Genomic DNA, 20,624 nt, shown 5'->3' with positions numbered 1-20,624 from the left:
CAAGCCACCTCAAGCAAAAGATTCCACAGAAGTCTTTGAAATGGTTTCCTAGTTCCTTTTGCAGTGGAACTACACTTGGTTTGTATCTGCCCATTTCATCCTAAATACTAAATCAAATGCACTGTATATCCCACTATCCACTGTAGGCAGACCATAACATACTGCCAGCAGACCCTTTGTGACTCTCAGCATACTATTTGGAAAGCCTTTGTCCTCAGCATATCTATGAAAGCCTTCTTTCTTTTAAAAATCAGCTTGCTATTAAGCAGTGTGTGCCTTAATTGAGGGTTTATTTCATTACTATAATCATAGGTTTCCTTGAACACTTATCTCATTCTCTGCCTTGCCTTGCTTTGCTCCTCTAGTTTTAAAGGCATTTGCACCAGAATTGGAGCACAATTTATTCCACTTTAAAAGATCCAAGAAACTAGGGATTTGTGAAGTTTTAGAGAGTTCAGAAATCTGTAGGTGGCCATATTTGGCAATCCTCTATTTTTAGGAAACCAACAAAATGTGGTTTTCTTCCTTTGCTTCATTTGATCATTTTATAAATAAAATGTTTATCATAGAAAGTACATATAACCTTAGCTATAGCTACTGGAGTGGTCTTGCAGTGAGGGGGCGGGGAAATGTCTCTCATGGTACAAGGTACTATCCTAGCAATTCTGTCTAGGAATAAGGATAAATAGGTAGAGTGCATCTCCAAACACTTAGTGCTTAAGTGACTTCTGATTCCCAAGTCTTCCCCATCAGAAGCAGAGCAGTTACTAACACCGATGCCTCAATGGAATAAATTGTATGGTAAGTTTTTTGGCATAAATTAGTCAGGCAAGTGAAAAAAGCTTCTTAAAAACATTATCTGTTCTGTTGGTAGGGGTTTTTCAGTTTTCATTTGCTCCATCTGATTCTGCTCTGTAAATTAACGCAACTCCGGCAGTAAGACTGAAAGTGGAAGGCAAACGTATTCCTTCTGTCCTGCCTGTGAACATCCTGTTACAGCAAGACAAAGCAGAACAAAATTCAAGAGAATGGCAATAACATGAAACAACCCCACTGAATCTTCTATCTGTATCTCAATAACGTAGCACTTGACTGAAGAATGTCCATTTCCTGTGAGATAAACCCCAGCACTCTCTCTTAGGGCTCTATCTGTTTTTTTCCCTCCTCCTCCAAAATGAAGTCAGCCCCCAAATCAACCCAACCGGACACCTGTGCCATATGCAAATGCCAAGTGCCAAATGCAAGGAATGATCTCGTTAAAATGATGTTCAAGTGCCTCTGATTTCCTCAGCTGCTGGGAAAAAAACCCCTCCAGTATTGTGGACTGGAAGCAGCCATAACAGTACAAGACTCAAATTCACGACATTCTAGTGCCTTGGCCATTACTCTGTTCGGGGCTTCCTGCTGAGTTGAGTCCATCATGTAGGAAGCCGGATTATGTCCCCTGCAAAACCTTGTGGAGAACAGCTTTGAATCCACAGATTAAGGAGGAGCATGTTCTTCTAAGCGAGTCAAGCACTTAGCAATAACAACAAAATTCGCAAGTGTTGGTATCTTCTGTAAATCTGTGCAATGCAATTTAGAAAGGTCTGTCAACACTGGGAGGGGAGAAAGCCCTCCCTTTGTCCACTGTTAAGTTTCTATCAAAGCTTAAACAGCTCGGGGCAGCTTTCTATAAATGAACCTTCTCAGAGAAATTTTGTGAACAAATCTAATGGGAGAATGTCAAAAAAATACATACCAATTGACTGTATTTAATACTTCTGTTACTGGAAGGATCATTTGTTGGACACCAAAACAGCTCAGAAAGGACTTGTGTACCCTTGAGTATCTTCTTGGCTGAAGGTCAGCTTGAACTGGTACCAGGTGAGCGGTTTCTGAAGACCAAATGTGTATGAAACTCCAGCCTTAGTAGGAAAGCGAAATTCCTGAGGCTTGAGTGGGGAAAGAATCACAGCTGGCTTTAATATTGCTGCATGTTGTATAAAAAAATGTGTTGTTAAGGTCACTATTTAAAAGCATGATTTTTCTATTGTGCAAATGTTCACAGTGCACTGGTAGGATAGAGTAATCCTTCACACGTTTGTTTTGCTTTACTTTTAATTTTGATATACAAAAATTTAGAAGTCATTCCATTGAGTGCTTTTAAAGACACTTGAATCCAGACTAGTTTTATGTGCTACACTGTCATGTGGTACAGGGCTTCAATAAAGGGATGTTGTCAGCTACTAAAGTAACCACACACATTGTAAATAAACACGGTGCCTTACCTATGTGACCAGCTGCCGTATCTTTTAAAAGAATCTCTGTAACTTTTCATTTCCCCTTTTTTGCATGTGCAAGTTTTTTCTCCTCCATTGGGAATTCAAAGTATTTGACATCATTCCCCTCTCCTTTTATCTTACTTTCACAACAACTCTGTTAGGCTGAGAGACTGACTAGCCCAAGTTCACCCAAAAAACTTCCATACAAGAGTGGTAATCTGAATCTGGGTTTCCTGGCTCCTAGTCTAACCATAATAGCTCTTTGTAGTGATTTAGATACTGCAAATACTCAAATGGGTTACAGTACCACTAATTTAATCTTTGCAAAGCATCCTTTGAGAGTGCTTAGTCTAAGGGACAATAATTTGTCCAGGGCACAAATTTTATGGCTGCTCAAAGATTTAAAACTGGGTCAAATCCCAGCTGGCAATTCAGTCAGTTTCTAGTCCTCTTATTTTGGAAGGGGGATTAGAACAAAGGCTTCCCATTACTTCTTCATTCAGAGATTAGATTATCAAAAGCCTCTTGATGAGGATTTTGGTGGCAGCAATGGATCACTAACTCTGCTGCTGAGGAGGCAAATGCAATTCTGGGCTAAGGACCTGGCAGTAGACAAGACTGATTTCTTCAGAATGGCAAAAGAGAAAGCGTATGTGTGTGTGTGTGAAAACAGAGCCTCTGTGTCCTTTTCGTCCTTACAAACATCAGTAAATTGGGGACACCTGGCCAGAGGACAATGGCATTTTTACATTTTACATTGCATTTATTAATTTTCTCCCATCATGTGTCTGACCTTAAAACAAAAATAACAAGGTCACAGTTGCATCCTTGATTTATTACAACTGACCTGCAGGTGGGGGGAAAATAGAACTATTACATTAACACTTCGATTCCATGTAAAATATTTTAAATAGAAGAGAAATAAGTCAGGAAAGGATAAAATAGCTGGAAGCTCTTAGAAGCCATTATATTGTCGAACTCCATTTTACTTACAGACAATAAGGCAATATCCCTGCACATCAGCTTCTCAATAAAATTTTATACATTTTTTTTCCTATGGTACAAGAAAGAAAAAAAGTAACGAGCTCACAATGTACAGTTCTTACACTATTTTCACAGCTTCTGAACACTATACATCTTATAAACATACACTGTAATATAAATGCTGCACCCTTAATAGTATATTATAACAATCTATGATTAATATGCTAAAACCGTTTGTCTCTCATTCACTGAGCCTGAATTGGATGCTGCCGCCATTTCCTGATTAACTGTAAGGAAGTGTTCTGTTAAAATACATAGAAGCAGAGCAGGAGAAGGAGAGGACGATGGCTGTCCAACTTCTGACAGGGACAAGGGGCAATTGCAGAGACAGAATGGGAGGCATGTGCAGCTGGAAGGCTCTTAAGCAAGGCTGATCATTTCCCCAAACTTAGCAGAAGCAGAATCCCAGCTAGTTCCCATTCTGATGCTGCTTTAGATTTTAAAGCCATTTAGTGATGACTGTGTTCTTATCCAAACGACTTTTTTGTAAGAAGAGCTTATTAATCAGCTGGTAAACCAGGAGGAGATTGATTAAATGAACTGGCAAAGCAAAGAAATCTTGTGACAGCTCACTCACAATTCTCCTCCTTGTTACATGTGTAAAAGGGATTGTCTACTGGAATTCTAAATAGCTACAGGTCTGAAAATATCATTTTCCCTCCATAACTAAGGAACCAGTTTCACCTGCTGCAGATTAGGGGACAAAATAATAGGAATTATTTTATAAATGGGGGGATGATACTTTCTCTAGACTTCCTTTTTATATCAAATAGTTGGAAGAATCTGAACATTCTAATCCTCATAATTAACTGCTTTAAAAAAAACTTTCTCATAAAAACAGTACTTTTATCAGATTTCAGACTCTTTCTACAATAAAGCATATTTGTTAGCTTTTCTGCAGTAATTTTGGGGCCTGAGCAATCCAACAGCAGGAGATAGAAGTATTTTTGATATGATAGTAGATAATCACAGATTCCAAGTCATACATGGAGCTCTGTGGGAAGGTCCTATATTAGGACTCTGGAGAGCTGGGCCTGGTGGGCAGAGATGACTTACAAATGTTTAAGGAATAATGCAGCTCAGCTGCAAGCTCTCCGGTGCCCTTTTAGAAGTTCAGTCACCTAACAAGCATAGTAGTTAGAAATTACGGCTCACAAGCCAGTTAAGTTCAACTGAGCAGTTTAATAAATCTTCCGATCAAAATTTTATCTCACCAGGTAACAATTTATAGGACATCTAGTACTACTAAAGAGTGGCTTGCTTGGAAATAATACATTATTCTCCATCTCTTAAAAGTTTTAATTGTTAGCCTCTTTCAATGCAATGCAGATTTTGGTAAAGACATAATCCATTTATATGATCACTTCCCCCCAACATGAAGTTCTGCTGAGCCACACTGTTCTCAAAACACACACTGGGACCACAAAGCAACGGAATTTCAGATTAGTCTATTGCACTATTTGCTAGTTCCAGAACATAAAATGCAGCTCGTTTGGCTGCACGAGTTCTTCTTCCCATGCAAAGTCTCCTTATATTTTAGTCAGACAATGCATAACATCCTTTCTTTTAAATTATATGTAACAAGAATTGGAAGAGTCTGAGAGAATAAAAATAATTCCAGTAGTGCTGAAAAGTCTCCAAGTCCAGAAATTAACTTTAGGAGCTATTCAATCATGGTCAACAAATAAATGTCATTTGTTTCCACATTTCATGAATATGTCCACAAAAAGAGCAAATGAGGTCTCTCTTTGACCGACACTAACACTGTGTGATCAGGGATGCACTTTGTAAGTGACAATAATATACAGACAGAATGAAAGAAAAACACCAACATTATCGCACATGGTGTCTGGGCGAGTTAAAACACTGCAATATGGGATGAAGATTCTGTACATCTTGCTTTCTCTCAGCACTTGCTCTAGAGTTTTGATGTAGCAGCAGTATCAATCGACATACATTGGAGAGCTGGGAGTTGCTGGCATTTGATCCAGGATTTTACAAACATAGCTTGCAACATCCACTGTTCGCTCCTCATACATTAGGATGAAGGGATGTTTCTGTGCAAAGAGAAAGAAACAAATAAATTTGGTGACACCAAAGCATAAAAAGCACTTTGAACTTTCCATAGAGCTTTTGCATAACATTCTATGGGTTGCTGTACTGTTCCAGCATAGAGCACCTAACAGGACCCCTGCTGTGGCATCTATTTTTTATCATCTAAGTGGTGCAAATGTAAATGCCACCTATAGTGGTGAGGGAGGGGATTGAAATTTCCTGGCAATTGTGCTACTGATTCTTTGCTACTGCTGCACTCTAAATGTCTGTTAACCCTCCACCCCCTACTTACCAGAAGCTCCTTATACTTTGGCCTTTTGGACTCATCCTTTGTAAGGCTAAAACAAATCAGAAAGATGTTAAAGGAACAAGAACATTTATAGAAAAACATCTGAAATGAACTGCTGGACAACACAACTTCCAGGACATGGCATGTTATAATAACCTGGTAACTTTTTAGTATGCATCCATTATGATTAATAATACACTATGAGGCATCAGGAAAACTTGAAGAGACAATTCTACAATAAAGACCCTATTTATTTATTTATTTTATTGGATTTCTATCCCGCCCTCCCCGCCGAAGCAGGCTCAGGGCGGCTCACAACAATAAAAACATGTACAGATATTAAACATTAACGAATTAAAACCTTAAACAATATAACAATTAAAACATTTTAAAAACAATTTGGTGCTAATAACATATTCTAATAATGTCAGTTTCAGTCTTCTTGAGTATCCTCATATGTGGCTATCGATTAAAAGCAAGTTGAAATAAAGCTGTCTTGCAAGCCTTGTGGAACTGAACAAGGTCCCTCCCACAAGGCTCTTGCTTCTTCTGGCAGTTGGTTCCACCAATAGGGGGCCGCTATAGAGAAGGCTCTCTCCTGAGTGGTCTTCAGTCTTGCCTCCCTCGGCCCAGGGATTGATAACAGGTTCCCCCTATAAGATACAGTCCCAACTGTCAATAGTCTCACTACATTACATTAGAAATTATTGGAGTGAGACTATTGACAGTTGGGACTGTATCTTACTGTGCTGTTATAATATTATTTTGGTTCTGACCACAAACCAAACAAGACAGAGATTGGACTTTTGTACAGAATAAATTGCCGTCTAATGTTTTTAAGATACATGAGTGACATCTAGTGGTCATAGTCAGCGGTCCTTTAGACTTTCCATTTCTGTGCCTGCACGCTGGTTCCCTCCCCCCTTTTCTTGTTCTGCCCAGAAGCCTGAAAGAAAATCCATTCCGCATTTTCCTTGCAGCTTTGCTTTTAGCTTTAGCCTCTGCAAAGAGAAGGCAAAAGGAGCTGGGGACATCGTTGCAGCCTTGGAGCTTCACAGGGTGTGGACAGGATGGGGGGAGGGGGAAGAAGAGAGCCCTGGGGGCCTGATTGAAGCCCTGGGTGGGCAGGTTTGGCCCACGGGCCACACGTTTGACACTCCTGCCCTAGGCGGTTCCGTGGTTGTAGGCAACCATGAAATTACCCCGCTTTGAATTCATAATACTCCTTAATCTCTAACTGGCTAGTAAAAGTTTGATCCTGACATTGGCTTGGATGTTAAATTTTAGGCAAAGAAAGCCCCCAACCTCCCAGCATTTCCCATGGCATCTATGAGAGGCCTTTTGCACTTCTTCCTTGGCTGGATCCAGACTGGCATTTTGAGCTGGTAGACGGACAGGATGCGGGCGGACCAAAAAAGTGCGACTGAACACGCACATCCCCTCCCACCCCACAAAAAGCTACCACTCTTGGATGGGTTTCTGAAATTCCAGTCCTTTATAAACAGAACTGCAGCAGCAATCTAAACAGAGTTACGCCTTGCTAAAGACCACTGAAGCTAACAGGATTATAAGAATGCAACTGTGCTGAGGACTGCACAGCGAAAGAACTGCTGCATTAGCTCATCCTACCATGAATCCAATGATCAATTAATACAGATCTCAACTGTTTGGGAATGGGGAGAGAGGTCACATTGCTCTTACAGGACCTAGTTTTCTCATAGAGATCTTTATCCTTCAAAACGGGGGACACAACCAAAACCATCCTAGCTCTGTCATTTCATCAAAAACAAAAACAAAATTTAACAGCTTTGTGGTTTGGTTTTGAAATTTTAAAGAAAGAGGTGCTAATGAACCAGAAGGTGGCAGCAAATCCACACAATAGTGCCTCTGATGAGAATATGCTGCTGCAATCTTAAACAGAAGTCTACTGACTTCAAAGCACTTGGAAGGGTATACCTCTGCTTAGGTTGCAGCAGATGGAAAAGAAATAGAGGGAGTTTTCTCATGAAGCTTACCAGTGGCTTCCACTTCAGTTAGTTTCTAAAATCTAACAAAGCTCATCTTACAAAAATACTCTTCTCTGCTTTTTGTTCCACATGACCAGAGATTTAAAGGCAAATATTTATTACATCTTAAAAGTATCTCTGCATATCCTTGGTCTTGCATGGCTCCTTCTGAGTGTTAATATAAACTCAGGGCATTCTGCTGCCCTAAATGGGTGTAAGGTAGCATGCAGAAACACTACATCTGCAGCCAATAAGAACCTGAGCTAGCAGCAGATGTGTGTTTGGAGGGCTCCCTGCCATGCCACCCCACCAGGTAGAAGGCAGGCTGACACTGCCTCAACCCCAGGCCAGCAGCAAAGACATGGGCACAACTACTGCAGTGCCACCCAGCTGATCTGGTGCTCCAAGCAGCCCTCGATAGATCAGTATTGTAAGCACCGCTGAACACTTTACATACTGTTTTCCTGAGCTTTCTACATATTAACAGTAACAACTGATTCAGATCCACTTTAGTTAGCCCACAGTACAATGTGTAATAACTGTAAATATTTTTAGTTAAATTAACGCAGAGACACACCGACAGACTTGCAAAATTCCCAACAGCAAGGACTAGTTTGACTCATTCTGTGACCTGACGTGCACCCCATCTCAGCAATCCGTTTCTTAGTACTTCACATTCATTATATGACTGTCAAAACAAACCTCACCATGACAAAGATTTCCAGGATACAATTAAGTTTTACCAGGGCTTTTTTGGTAGAAAAAGCCCAGCAGGAACTCATTTGCATACTAGGCCACACCCACTAATTATCAGCATTGTTTTGCACAGGGCTTTTCTGTAGGAAAAGCCCAGCAGGGACTCATTTGCATTTTAGGCCACACCCACTGACACCAAGCCAGCCGGAACTGCGTTCCTGCTAAAAAAAAGCCGAGTGTTACAAAAGGTGTTGCTAAATAGACAAGACTTACCTACTACCAACTCACTTCCTCTCAGTTCTAGTTGTTCAGTTAATATCAAAATCACACCTTTATTGGCATAACTAGTGCTACTTGTTAAATACAGACAACTGATAACGGTGTTTCACTGCATTACTACTAGAGTGACAACTGCTTCAGGAGCTTGGAGAAAGCATTACTCATACTTAGAAATTTTCCAATCAGACATGCTGGATACGGCGCAATAATTTAAGACTTGCTACAGGCATATGGCACAGAAACAGACTGATTTCTCACTAGCATTTGCTCTACCCCCAGGCTTCTGCTTTCCTTGGCTCAAGTGATCAATTCCCCACCAGTTGCTGCATGGGTGTTTTGATCTGTGGCTCCCTCCAATTTCTGCTCTCGTTTTTTAGAGATCCGGAAGCTGCAAGGGAAAGTGGAGGGAGCCACGGATCAAAATGTGCCCACAGAGCAACTGGTGGGGAATTGATCACTTGAGCCAGGGAAAGCAGAAGCCCAGGGACGGAGCAACTGCTAGCGAGGAATAAGTCATAGAGCTGGGATCCCCAGCATGAATCACATTGTTGCCATCAAGGTCCAGAACAGACAGTGTGGGGAATACTCACCACAAGTTGACAAAGTTAATGAAACTTTGAGAGAATTCCCGTTCCTCTGAGTTACTCAGCTGTGGTGGGTCTCCCTTGACTACTTGTGTTAGCTGATCAAATACACTGTTCCATTTTGGATAGGGGAACCGTCCTGTGGCCAGTTCATACTACAACAAAAGAACACAGTGACAGCACAGGCTGGGTTAGTCAGTGACAAGCTCACAAAGGGTGAACTAGGGAAACGGAGTATAAATGCAGTACTAACTGAACATTTGATCTCTCTTCATAACAAGAAAACCCTTTGACTTAACAACACATTCTGAGTTGTCATCCACGGGACAGTGACCATGAATTCTTTCCATCATCTTTCATTAGATATTAACTGCACCTCCCATAATTCAGTGAGCAAATAACAGGCTCTTGATTTTGTTGTGTTCTTGCTGCTCTGAATTTGGGATTAACTTTTAAGGTGCCAACCAATCAATGAACACAAAGCTAGTTAAGCCTACTGTGGGGCAACAGCAGCAGCACAACAAACACAGGTCATGCCTATCCTATCCTCTCCACTGCCCAGGCCCAAGCCAGACATCTCTGCTCATATGTGGGCAATCACACCCTTCTACCCTCATGCTATTCTGAGAAGAGAGCAAGGGCAGAGTTTCTAATTAGCTAAGCTAAGAGTCGGGCTTTTATTTTCAGATTCACCATTGACATGAATAGACATGAAACTGCCTCACACTGAATGAGACTTCTGGTCTGAGTCCAGTATGGTCTACTACAAATGGCAGCAGCTCTCCAAGATCTCAGATGGTTTCTCATATCACCTACCACCTGAGCCTTTTAAATGGCAATGCCTGGGATTGAACCAGAGCCCTTCTACCTGCAGAGCAGCTGCTCCACCACAGCCCTTCCCCTCTATGGCCCTCTAGTGGCACTGTGAAGTCACTGCTCGTAGAACGGAAGGTCTGTCCCAATGAAACAGACATGGTGGAGCAGAGGGTGTAGCCAAAGAAGTGCAAGTTAATAATTAGGCAGCAAAAAGTGAATTTAAGGAGCAGATTGCTAAAAGGATCAAGATGAACAATAAGCATTTCTCTGGAAAAGGAAACTGGCCGGACAGGCAGTTGGCCCTTTGGATGACCAAGGAATAAAAGGATTGCTTAAAGGAAGATGGAGAAGTAGCAGAGAAGCTAAATTAATTCCTTGCATCTGTGTTCACTGTGGAAAATGTTGGGCATGTATCCATGCCACAGCCACTATTTCCAGGAAAGGAGTCAAAAGAACCGTAAGGTTGTTGTTTGGCTGCGAAGGAGATAGGGCTGATCCAGGTTGTGAAATTCCTGGAGATTTGAGTTGTGGAGCCTGGAGAGGGTGGGATTTGAGGAGAGGTAGGACATCAGACAGGTACAATGCCACAGACTCCACCTTCCAAACCAGCCATTTCCTCCTGAGGAGTCATTGTTGCCCATCTCCAGGTGCGGGCTGGAGATCACTCAGAATGACAACTGCTCTCCAGATGGCAGAGATTACTTCCCCTGGAGAAAATGGCTGTTTTGCAGGGTGGACTCTGTGTCATTATACCCTGCTAAGGTTGCTTCCCTCCTGCCTTGGTCCACACTGTGGAGAGAGACTGTCCTTTTCCTGGGAGGGGAAGGAGATGGAAAGCTGAAGTCAAATTCCCCTACAGAATCTCAGGTGCACACTCTATGGTATACTATAACGCAACTATACCAGGCCAAAAAACCCATAAACAGATCACACCATAAGCACACGCTGAAAAATGCTGAAAGACTAAAAATGACAAGAAAAGGCGACAACAACGTACTGCAGATGAAAGGAATGCTGAGCTTCAATGACCACGTGATCATCGTCATGCTATGACGCCATAGCAAATTGATGATCAGTGCCCAAGACTGGGGCACTTGCCCAGAGCCTCTTTCTACAGCTTGTTGTATTTATTCCCACACTGGGCTTTATTTCTAGCTTGGAATACTTTGTGCAGTTCTGGTCACTGTATCTCAAAAAGGTCATTGCAGAGCTGGAAAAAGGATAGAAGTGGACAACTAAGATGATTAAAGGGTTGGAGCGCCTTTCCTATGAAGAAAGCCTGATAAGTCTGGACATTTGAGTTAAGGAAAGAGACTTATAAGAGGGGAACATGATGGAAGTTTATAACATTATGCAAGAAGTAAAGAATGGACAGAGAGAACTTTTTCTCCCTCTTTCGTAGTATTAGAACTCAGGGGTATCCCATAAAGTTCATGGGCAGAGATTCAGGACAGACAAAAGAAAATAATTCTTCACTCAGGGAATGATTAAAATGAGGAATTTGCTGCCAGAGGATGCCGCGATGGCTACAGGCACAAGCAGAAGGGGTGTCAAACTCATTTCTTACGAGGGCTGGCACTGACATAAATGTAATCTCGTTGGGCTGAGCCCTGTGTGCCAAAAAATGTAACATGAGGTACCAGAGGTATTAACTTTATACAGATTATTTCGGATGCTGAATGGCAATAGCAAGCTTGATTGGATTAGGTGTGATATGCAGAGGGGTAGTAGGTATGGAGATATCAGCAGTGTAACAAGACAGGAAACCTCGGTCTCAATTTGGTACAGGAAGAGTCAGTCCAGGAGGAAGCAAAGAATAAATTGAAATAAATCTGAAGAAGTGAAGAGTGACTATGGAAAGAACATACCGTACTACGAAATTCTTGTTAGTTTTTAAGGTACTACTATACACTTGCTCTTTTCTACCGCTATCAGAAACCACAACGCTCAAAAACCAGTGTGTGTGTGTGTGGGGCGGGGGGGACATTTTAACCTTCCAGGATATTCAATTGCTGACCTAAGAGTAGCAGTTCTCTTACAAAGGAATTTTGAAGGGAGACTAAAAAGAGAGACTGCTGAATTGCAACTGATAATGAAGCTCAAGACAATGCATCCTCCTGGACTGAACCAAAATCTAGGTTTCTTCTCTCATTATCAATGCCTGCTATTGACATTTGGTGTCTGAAATCATTCTCCAAGGTATAAGGACAGATGGACTCACATTCTAATTTAGCTCTGTCAGAAGAAGTGAGCAGTGACTCATGAAAGTGTTCTGCCACCAACTTTGTTCGTCATTAAGGTGCTGCTGGACTCTTGTTCCCTTCCACTAATAAAGAATGTAAGCTGTGCTATAAGATTTCTTCCCCTCCCCAATATGGAAGAAATGGAAAGGGCGGGGGTCTGTCTCTCTGGCTCCTTCCCTTTCCCCCTCCCTCTCTGAAGGAGTGGTGCAGGCACACAAAATCTTATACCTGGAACAAAACGTTGATCTTAAATGGAACTCCATTTTTACCCTCTCTCTCTGACTTGCTCTCTCTGGGTCTTTCCTTCCCCCCCTCCCTCCCCTCTTTCTCTCTGGAGAAAAAGTGTGCTTGCACCCAAAACTTATACCAGGAACAGAACATTGCTGGTTTTAAACAGGGGGTCCCATTCTTTCTCTCTCTCTCTGGCTCTTTCCCTCCCTCCCCCCTTCCTTTCCATCTCTCTGAAGAAGTGTGCTTGTATATGGAATAAAACATTGTCGGTCTGCAGCCATGGGATGCCATTTCCCGCCCCCCCCCCTGCTCTCTTTCTCTGGCTCTTTCATTCCCCCTCCTTCCTCAGAGCAGGAGGAGGGGGGGGACCCCTCAACCAATAGAAGGAAGGCTTTCTCTCTCTCCTCTGCAAAGCAAAGGAGCTGCGATAAAAGAAACAGGAAGTAGGAAGCAGCAGACAGTCAGTTGCTTGGCAGGATGGACTGAGGCCCTACGGGAGATGGATGCATCCCACCGGCTGTATGTTTGTGAACCCTGGGTTAGCCAGATTCATGGAGGACAGGTCTATCAGCGGCTACTAGCCATGGTAACTAAAGGAAATCTGCATATTCAGAGGCAGTAAATCTCTAAATACCAATGCTAGGAGGAAGTATCAGGGGAAAGCCTTGGCCTCTATGACCTGTTGCTGGCTCTCCAGATTAACTGGTTGACCAATGAGTGAGACAGAATACTGTACTAGATGGACCACTGCTCTGATCAAGCAGGGCTCTTCTTATGTTCTTACCAGGTAAGTGGAACTGTTCCCTAGGGCAGCAGAGCCAGATCTGGCATTCAGGTAAGCTTTGTCATGCTGTGTACGTTGGGAAGAGCAATATTTGCCTAACGCTTACAGTTCCCACATCCAATATTTGCTGTATAAGCAGCTTTAGTTCTTACGATTAGGATCATTGCAAACCTTGCTGACATACCAATGTAATCCCTAAGCTCCAGACATCAGAGCGTACATCATATCCTTGCCTGGATGCGCTGGGATCTATCCTCTCCGGCTGAAACGAAAAGAGGAATACAAGTTACATAAGAAAATTATACAAAACATTGCTATGATATCAGACAATGCATACCTTAACTAAACAGGCAACAGTCAACAAGTTACTGTGAAGTACATCCCAGATATGATCTTAATAATCCTTACAGGAGCCCTGTATGATAGATGACTATCGCTATTCATGTGGTTCGAGGCTCAGAGATGGCTCAAGTCACCTAGGGAGTGTGTGGGTGAGATGAGATTTATGGAGTTCAGAGCTCACACTTGTAGCCGCTACATCTTACTATCTCTCTATCTATTAGTACTGTTTTACCAACTCTCATATGCAACAGGTGTGTTAAAGTTTATTCTGTGCAAAAATACCTCTTGATTGAGAACAATGGCTTTAAAATCAAATAACCAATATCAAACATGGAGCAGGGCAGAGGGCACAGGGATACTGTTTTTGAATTGTCTAAGTCCTTTTTGGATTTCTGGGAGAAAAAAATGGTTTTAAGCATGATAGCAAGTACAGGTAACTTACATGCACTAGAATTTAGCACCCATGGCCAGACACAGCAGTTTCCAGGTGATATTCTCTCAAAAGGCAAAGGTGGCAATAATAGTGGTAGAGGAAGTTATATTTTCCTTAGGCTACCTCCACAATCAGTTACTAGGAAGGGTGCCTCAATGACACATCAGCACTTCCTCGTGCCCAGAGCCAGCAACCTTTTCATTGGGATCTCTTCCAAATGCATCACCACTCCACATCGTCTCTTTAACCTCCATACTACTGATACTGGAATACTCTGGTTACAGAAGTCAGTAAACCAGGCACAATGCCTTTAACAGCTGGTCTTGCATTTGGACCTCCCTAGCAGAAGAATTTAAGGCCATCTTCATCCTTTGCTAGAATAACAGAACTCTGCAGTGTTGGTGCTAGTACAGGTGGCTCCTGACTTGTCTTGGGTATCTCTGGAGACCAAGTCCTATGAAGAAAGGTTGAAGGAGCTGGGCATGTTTAGCCTGGAGAGGAGGCGGCTGAAAGGTGATAGGATCACCATCTTCAAGTACTTGAAGGGCTGTCATAAAGAGGATGGTGTGGAATTGTTTTCTGTGGCCCCAGAAGGTAGGACCAGAAGCAACGTGTTGAAATTAAATCAAAAGAGTTTCCGGCTCAACATTAGGAAGAACTTCCTGACAGATCTGTTCCTCAGTGGAACAGGCTTCCACAGGAGGTGATGGGCTCCGCTTCCTTGGAAGTTTTTAAACAGAGGCTAGATGACCATGCGACAGCAATGCTGATCCTATGAATTTAGCGAGAGGTATTTGTGAGTTTCCTGCATTGTGCAGGGGGTTGGACTAGATGACCCTGGAGGTCCCTTTCAACTCTATGATTCATTCTATGATCTCAGCCTTGAGCAGGACACAGTGGTGTCTGCCACATGGATTTCCTTCCTAACATGACTTGGCCCTCAGTTTAAACCAAATTAGAATATGAAGCTGTGTAACTCAGCTTTTGTACCCAGAATAAATTGTGCAAATTTGAATGACAGAATATTTTGTGTAACTGATTATTTTCCAAGTTGAGATGGAAGGAGCACTGAAGCTGGCTGTGCTCAATGACCATCGCCTTGCTTCAGAGATTTCAGCAGGCAGTGCCTACTGACTTTCAAGGCTATCTTCACCGCTAGAGGAAAGCCTGCTTTTAGCTATCCCCTCCTTTAATGAAAGTGGAGATTCTCATAATACTGAAATCTGTGTCTAACAACAAAGGATATGTTTTCATGGAGTGAGTGTGTAATAGCAGTGTACTCACAGCCCTGCCTTAACCCACTTCACAAAGGCCTTAATTCCTGCCTAAGATAGTAATGGTACAGGACAGGGACCACTTAACAAACAGCTGCAGAGATAACTGTGTTAGCAAGGAACTCTGTGCACCAGATAGCTCAAGACCAGAATGGGCGTATGCCCCCCATATGGTTAAAGTTTCTTGCGATTTCCATCTGAGAGCCATGGTTAAGCTTATATTTATAAATTATGGGTTGGATCCAGACTAAATATTCTACTAAATATTCTACTGGAGAGCCAGTTTGGTGTAGTGGTTAAGTGTGCGGACTCTTATCTGGGAGAACCGGGTTTGATTCCCCACTCCTCCACTTGCACCTGCTGGAATGGCCTTGGGTCAGCCATAGCTCTGACAGAGGTTGTCCTTGAAAGGGCAGCTGCTGTGAGAGCCCTCTCTAGCCCCACCCAAGAGGGGCAGGCTATAGCAGAGAACTCAGGCAAAATGCGATCCACTGGAGAAGGAAATGGCAACCCACTCCAGTATCCTTGCCAAGAAAACCCCATGGACTGTAACAAAAGGCTAAAAGACATGACACTGGAAGATGAGCCCCTCAAGTCGGAAGGTGTCCACTATGCTACTGGGGAAGAGCAAAGAGCAAGTACAAGTAACCCAGAAAGAGTGAAGTGGCTGGGCCAAAGCCGAAAGGACGCTCAGCTGTGGATGTGTCTGAGGGTGAATGAAAGTCAGATGCTGCAAAGAACAATACTGCATTGGAATGCAGAATGTAAAATCTATGAATCAGGGTAAACTGGATGTGGACAAACATGAGATGGCAAGACTGAACAATGACATCTTGGGAATCAGTGAACTAAAGTTGACGGGAATGGCTGAATTTAACTCAGAGGACCATTATATCAATTACTGTGGGCAAGAGTCTCACAGAAGAAATGGTGTGGCCTTTATAGTCAACAAAAGAGTGAGGAAGGCAATAACGGGATACAGACTCAAAAACAACAGAATGATTTCAGTCTGAATGCAGGGCAAACCATTCAACATCACAGTAATCCAAGTCTATCCCCCAACCACTGACGTGGAAGAGGCTGAAGTGGACCACTTCTATGAAGACCTAGAACACCTGCTAGAACTAACACCCAAAAAGATGTCCTTAACATCACAGCGGACTGAAATGCTAAAGTAGGCAGTGAAAAGGTAACCGGAATAATGGAAAAGTTTGGCCTTGGCGAACAAAATAAAGCTGGGCAAAGGCTAACAGAGTCTTGTCAAGAGAACATGCTGGTCATAGCAAACACCGTCTTACAACAATCTAAGAAGTGACTCTACACATGGACGTCACCAGATGGGCAACACTGAAATCAGACTGATTCTATACTTTGTGCCATTAGAGCTGAGTTGGGGATTCAATCTTCGGGAGCTAAAGCATGGGCTGCAGTATTTGGATACTGGTTAAAATCTCTTCTGGCCCTCCCTGCAGACAGTCTCTTATCTGTACTACAAAGAGACTCATTTGTTAACCCTTGGCTTGAATTTGTAGATTCTAAACTGCAGACTTTGGGATTGGAAGATGCTTTTTTGTTGACTTTGTCTTATTCCAAAACTTGATCCCTGATGAAAAAAAGACTGTTTCAGTGTGACTTAAACAGCACTATTTTCCATGCTTGTAGTGTGTGCTCTCCTGCCTTTTTTGGTTTTACATACTCCAAATCCTATTGTCCCTATATAGATTCTCTGGCCATCCCAGCCTACAGAACAGCCTTCTTTTTAGGCAGCTTTAATGTGCTCCCTACTGCTGTTCTTAGTGGGCACTACATGAGAAATCCCTATTCTGAGAGATTATGTGGTTGTGGATCTGGTTCTGTTGAAACTGTAGAACATGTGTTTTTTGTCTGCCAAAGGTATAACTACTTACAAAAACAGTTTCTCGACCCATTAATTTTCGATACTGATCTGCCTGAGGCAAATAAGCTCCAGCTTTTGCTTGGTGGCTTTGATCTAACCATCACAGTTTCAGTTGTAAAATTTCTTCTGGGAGTGTTTAGATTTAAGAGTCAAGAGGAGGATTTTAAGAAAATGGGAAATGATGTTTTATGCTGTGCACTTTGCTGATTCTAAATGTTGATTTTGTAAAATCTGTAAAATCTATATTACTGATGAATTTTCTATTTCATTGCCATTTGCTTATGACCAAATGGTCTGAGCAATAAATATAGATATGATATGTTGTGAGATAGTTTGCAGTCAAAGGTGGAGAAGCTCTATGCCAGGGATGTTGAACTCATTTGATCTGACATAAATGAGACCTTGTCAGGCCGAGTCACATGTCTTCCTATTTAAGATTAGGTAGCAGAGTGGTAAAGCTGCAGTACTGCAGTCGGAGCCCTCTGCTCACGATCTGAGTTCGATCCCAGCAGAAGCTGGTTCAGATAGCCGGCTCGAGGTTGACTCAGCCTTCCATCCTTCCGAGTACCCAGTTTGCTGGGGGGGAAGTGTAGAAGACTGGGGAAGGCAATGGCAAACCATCCCGTAAAAAAGTTGGCCATGAAAATGTTGTGAAAGCAACGTCACCCCGGAGTCGGAAACGACTGGTGCTTGCACAGGGGACTACCTTTACCTTTTTTTTTTTAGCAGAGATACAAACTTTATAAAGGACACACACAATTAAAGATTTTTTTAAAAAAAAATAAAATAAAACATGTTTAGAACATTAGCACTTGTTGGTCTTAAAGATGCTTTCTTTGTATTTCTCCCATGGGATCCAAGGAGCTCGGCAAAGGAAGCTCTGGCTCTTTCCTTCTTCCCCAGGGGACCAGGAGGTGGAGGCGCCACAGGCAATAGAAGAGGGATTTGGCTCAGTAGCTCTGCTGTGTGGTTGAGAGCCTGGCAAAACAAGCTCTGCCTCCCCCCCTCTTCTTCCCCAAGGAAGGAGCCTCAGCCAATGGAGAAAATAGAGGTTTTGCTCTGTAGCTCCTGTGCAATTGAACAAGCCTTGCAAAGCAAGCTGTGATGCAGAAGGAAGTAAGAGAACAGAAGGAAGCAAATGACAGCCAGTTGCTCAGGGGGCTGATAGGAGCCTTCTGGGGGCCTGATTCAGCCCACAGGCTGCATGTTTAACACCCCTGCTCTATACAATCAGTAAAAACAAGACCTGGAGCTGACTGTGGCTCAGATCATAAGCTACTCATTGCAAAATTCCAGCTTAAACTGAAGAAAGTTGGTAAAACCACTAGGCCATTCAGGTTTAACCTAGATCACATCCCTTATCAATATAGTGGAGGGGAATAACAGGTTTAAGGGATTAGATTTGATAGACAGGGTGCCTGAAGAACTAAGGACGGAGGTTTGTAACACTGTACAGAAGGCAGCAATCAACACCATCCCAAAGAAAAAGAAATGCAAAAAAGCAAAGTAGCTGTCTGATGAGGCTTTACAAATAGCTGAGGAAAGAAGAAAAGCAAAAAGCAAAGGTGAAAAGGAAAAATTTACCCAACTGAATGCAGATTTCCAAAAAAAACAAAAAAACTGTAAGGAGAGATAAAAAGACCTTCTTAAATGAGCAATGCAAAGTAATAGAGGAAAACAATATAATGGGAAGGACTAGAGATCTCTTCAAGAAAACTGGAGAAATCAAGGGAACGTTTCATACAAAGCAGGCCATGATAAAGGACAAAAACGGTACGGACCTAACGGAAAAAGAAGGAGGAGGAGGAGAAGTTGGATTTATATCCTGCTCTATACTCTGAATCTCAGACTCTCAGAGTGGTCACAATCTCCTTTACCTTCCACCCCCCCCAGCAGATACCCTGTAAGGTAGGTGGAACTTAGAGAAGTCTTACAGAAGCTGCCCTTTCAAGGACAACTCCTATGAGAGCTATGGGTGACCCAAGGCCACTCCAGCAGCTGCAAGTGGAGGAGTGGGGAATCAGACCCGGTTCTCCCAGATAAGAGTCAGCACACTTAACCACTACACCAAACTGGCTCTCAGACTGGCAAGAATACAGAGACGAACTATACAAGAAGGATCTCAATGTCCTTGACAATCATGATGGTGTGATTGCTGAACTCGAGCCAGACATCCTGGAGTGTGAAGTCAAATGGGCCTTAGAAAGCATTACTAACAACAAAGCTAGCAAAGCTGATGGTATCACAGATAAGCTATTCAAAGTCCTAAAAGATGATGCTGTTAAAGCGATGCACTCAATACGCCAGCAAATTTGGAAAACGCAACAGTGGCCACAGGATTGGAAAGGGTCAGCTTAAATTCCAATCCCAAAGAAGGGCAATGCCAAAGAATGTTCAAACTATTGCACAATTGCACTCCGTTTACAAGCTAGCAAGATCATGCTCAAGACCCTACAAGCTAGGCTTCAACAGTATGTGGTTAGAGAAATACCACAAGTAGAAGCGTGATTTCGAAGAGGTAGAGAAACTAGAGATCAAATTGCCAATATTCGCTGGATTATGGAGAAAGCAAGGGAGTACCAGAAAAACATCTACTTCCGCTTCACTGACTATGCTAAAGCCTTTGACTGTGTGATGGGAGTACCAGACCACCTCACAGAGTACCAGACCTGCTCCTTGGGAGGAAAGCTATTTGGGATTGTTAAATTTTATTAACTTGCTGTAGCACCTGCCTTCTAATTGTTTTAATTATTTACTTGATAAAACTGTTTTAATAGCTTTGTAAAATTATTGTTGTGACCCGCCCTGAGCCTGCTTAGGGGAGGGTGGGATAGAAATCAAAATAAACAAATAAATTCTCTCCTCAACTCCCTTTTTCTCTAGGCAAAGCGTAAGAAAGAGCAAGAGGTCCTTACTACTCCATTATAAATTCCTTATAACGTACCATTTAAATCAATATGGAAAGAAATAAAAGCTACTTCTGATCCCTCACCAGAACAAGGATGAGGTTACTGAAGCATGAGCACAATTCCACTGCTGCAGCAAAAGCTGTTAAACTCGGGCTGGCATTGCAGTGATGCAATGTGCTAAGATTAGATGGAAGAAGTCCCACACGAAACTAACCTCATTGATGTTTTTAGCTTGTGAATGAGTAAGCCGAGCTATGATTTCAGCTTTAGCCATTCACATATATGAGCGACATCAATGGCATGCCCTAGCTAGAAAGGACAATTCTGTAGCCATTCTTTCTGCTGGAAGCATCGCAGAGTCATTTGCCGATTTCCTAAAAGTATGTCCTTTCTAGAAGCCATTAACAGTAGTTTGCAATACAATTAACATCTGTGGGTGTATCCCCATGGTGAGGGTTCTCTCTTTCCCTGTCATCAC

The 20,624-nt window shown here is 42.5% G+C and overlaps 1 protein-coding gene across 7 annotated transcripts in view; it reads right to left on the bottom strand.

Moving 5' to 3' along the window:
- Positions 1-3,078: 3,078 nt before the first annotated feature.
- MAP2K4 (mitogen-activated protein kinase kinase 4) overlaps positions 3,079-20,624 on the bottom strand; it is a 140,033-nt gene continuing 122,487 nt past the window's right edge. For all 7 annotated transcript variants that reach the window (XM_060253370.1, XM_060253373.1, XM_060253367.1 and 4 more), the window contains 4 exons: positions 13,476-13,553; positions 9,224-9,372; positions 5,656-5,701; positions 3,079-5,365 (listed from right to left, as the gene is read on the bottom strand). In XM_060253370.1, the coding sequence (XP_060109353.1) occupies positions 5,252-5,365; positions 5,656-5,701; positions 9,224-9,372; positions 13,476-13,553 (387 nt within the window). In that variant the 3' untranslated portion in view covers positions 3,079-5,251. The remainder of the gene's footprint in view (positions 5,366-5,655; positions 5,702-9,223; positions 9,373-13,475; positions 13,554-20,624) is intronic.

Source organism: Heteronotia binoei, chromosome 13, assembly GCF_032191835.1.
Source record: "Heteronotia binoei isolate CCM8104 ecotype False Entrance Well chromosome 13, APGP_CSIRO_Hbin_v1, whole genome shotgun sequence".
NCBI classification, from domain to species: domain Eukaryota; kingdom Metazoa; phylum Chordata; class Lepidosauria; order Squamata; family Gekkonidae; genus Heteronotia; species Heteronotia binoei.
The sequence above is the reverse complement of the archived record's forward strand: the minus strand, read 5'-3'. Positions and strand labels throughout refer to the sequence as shown.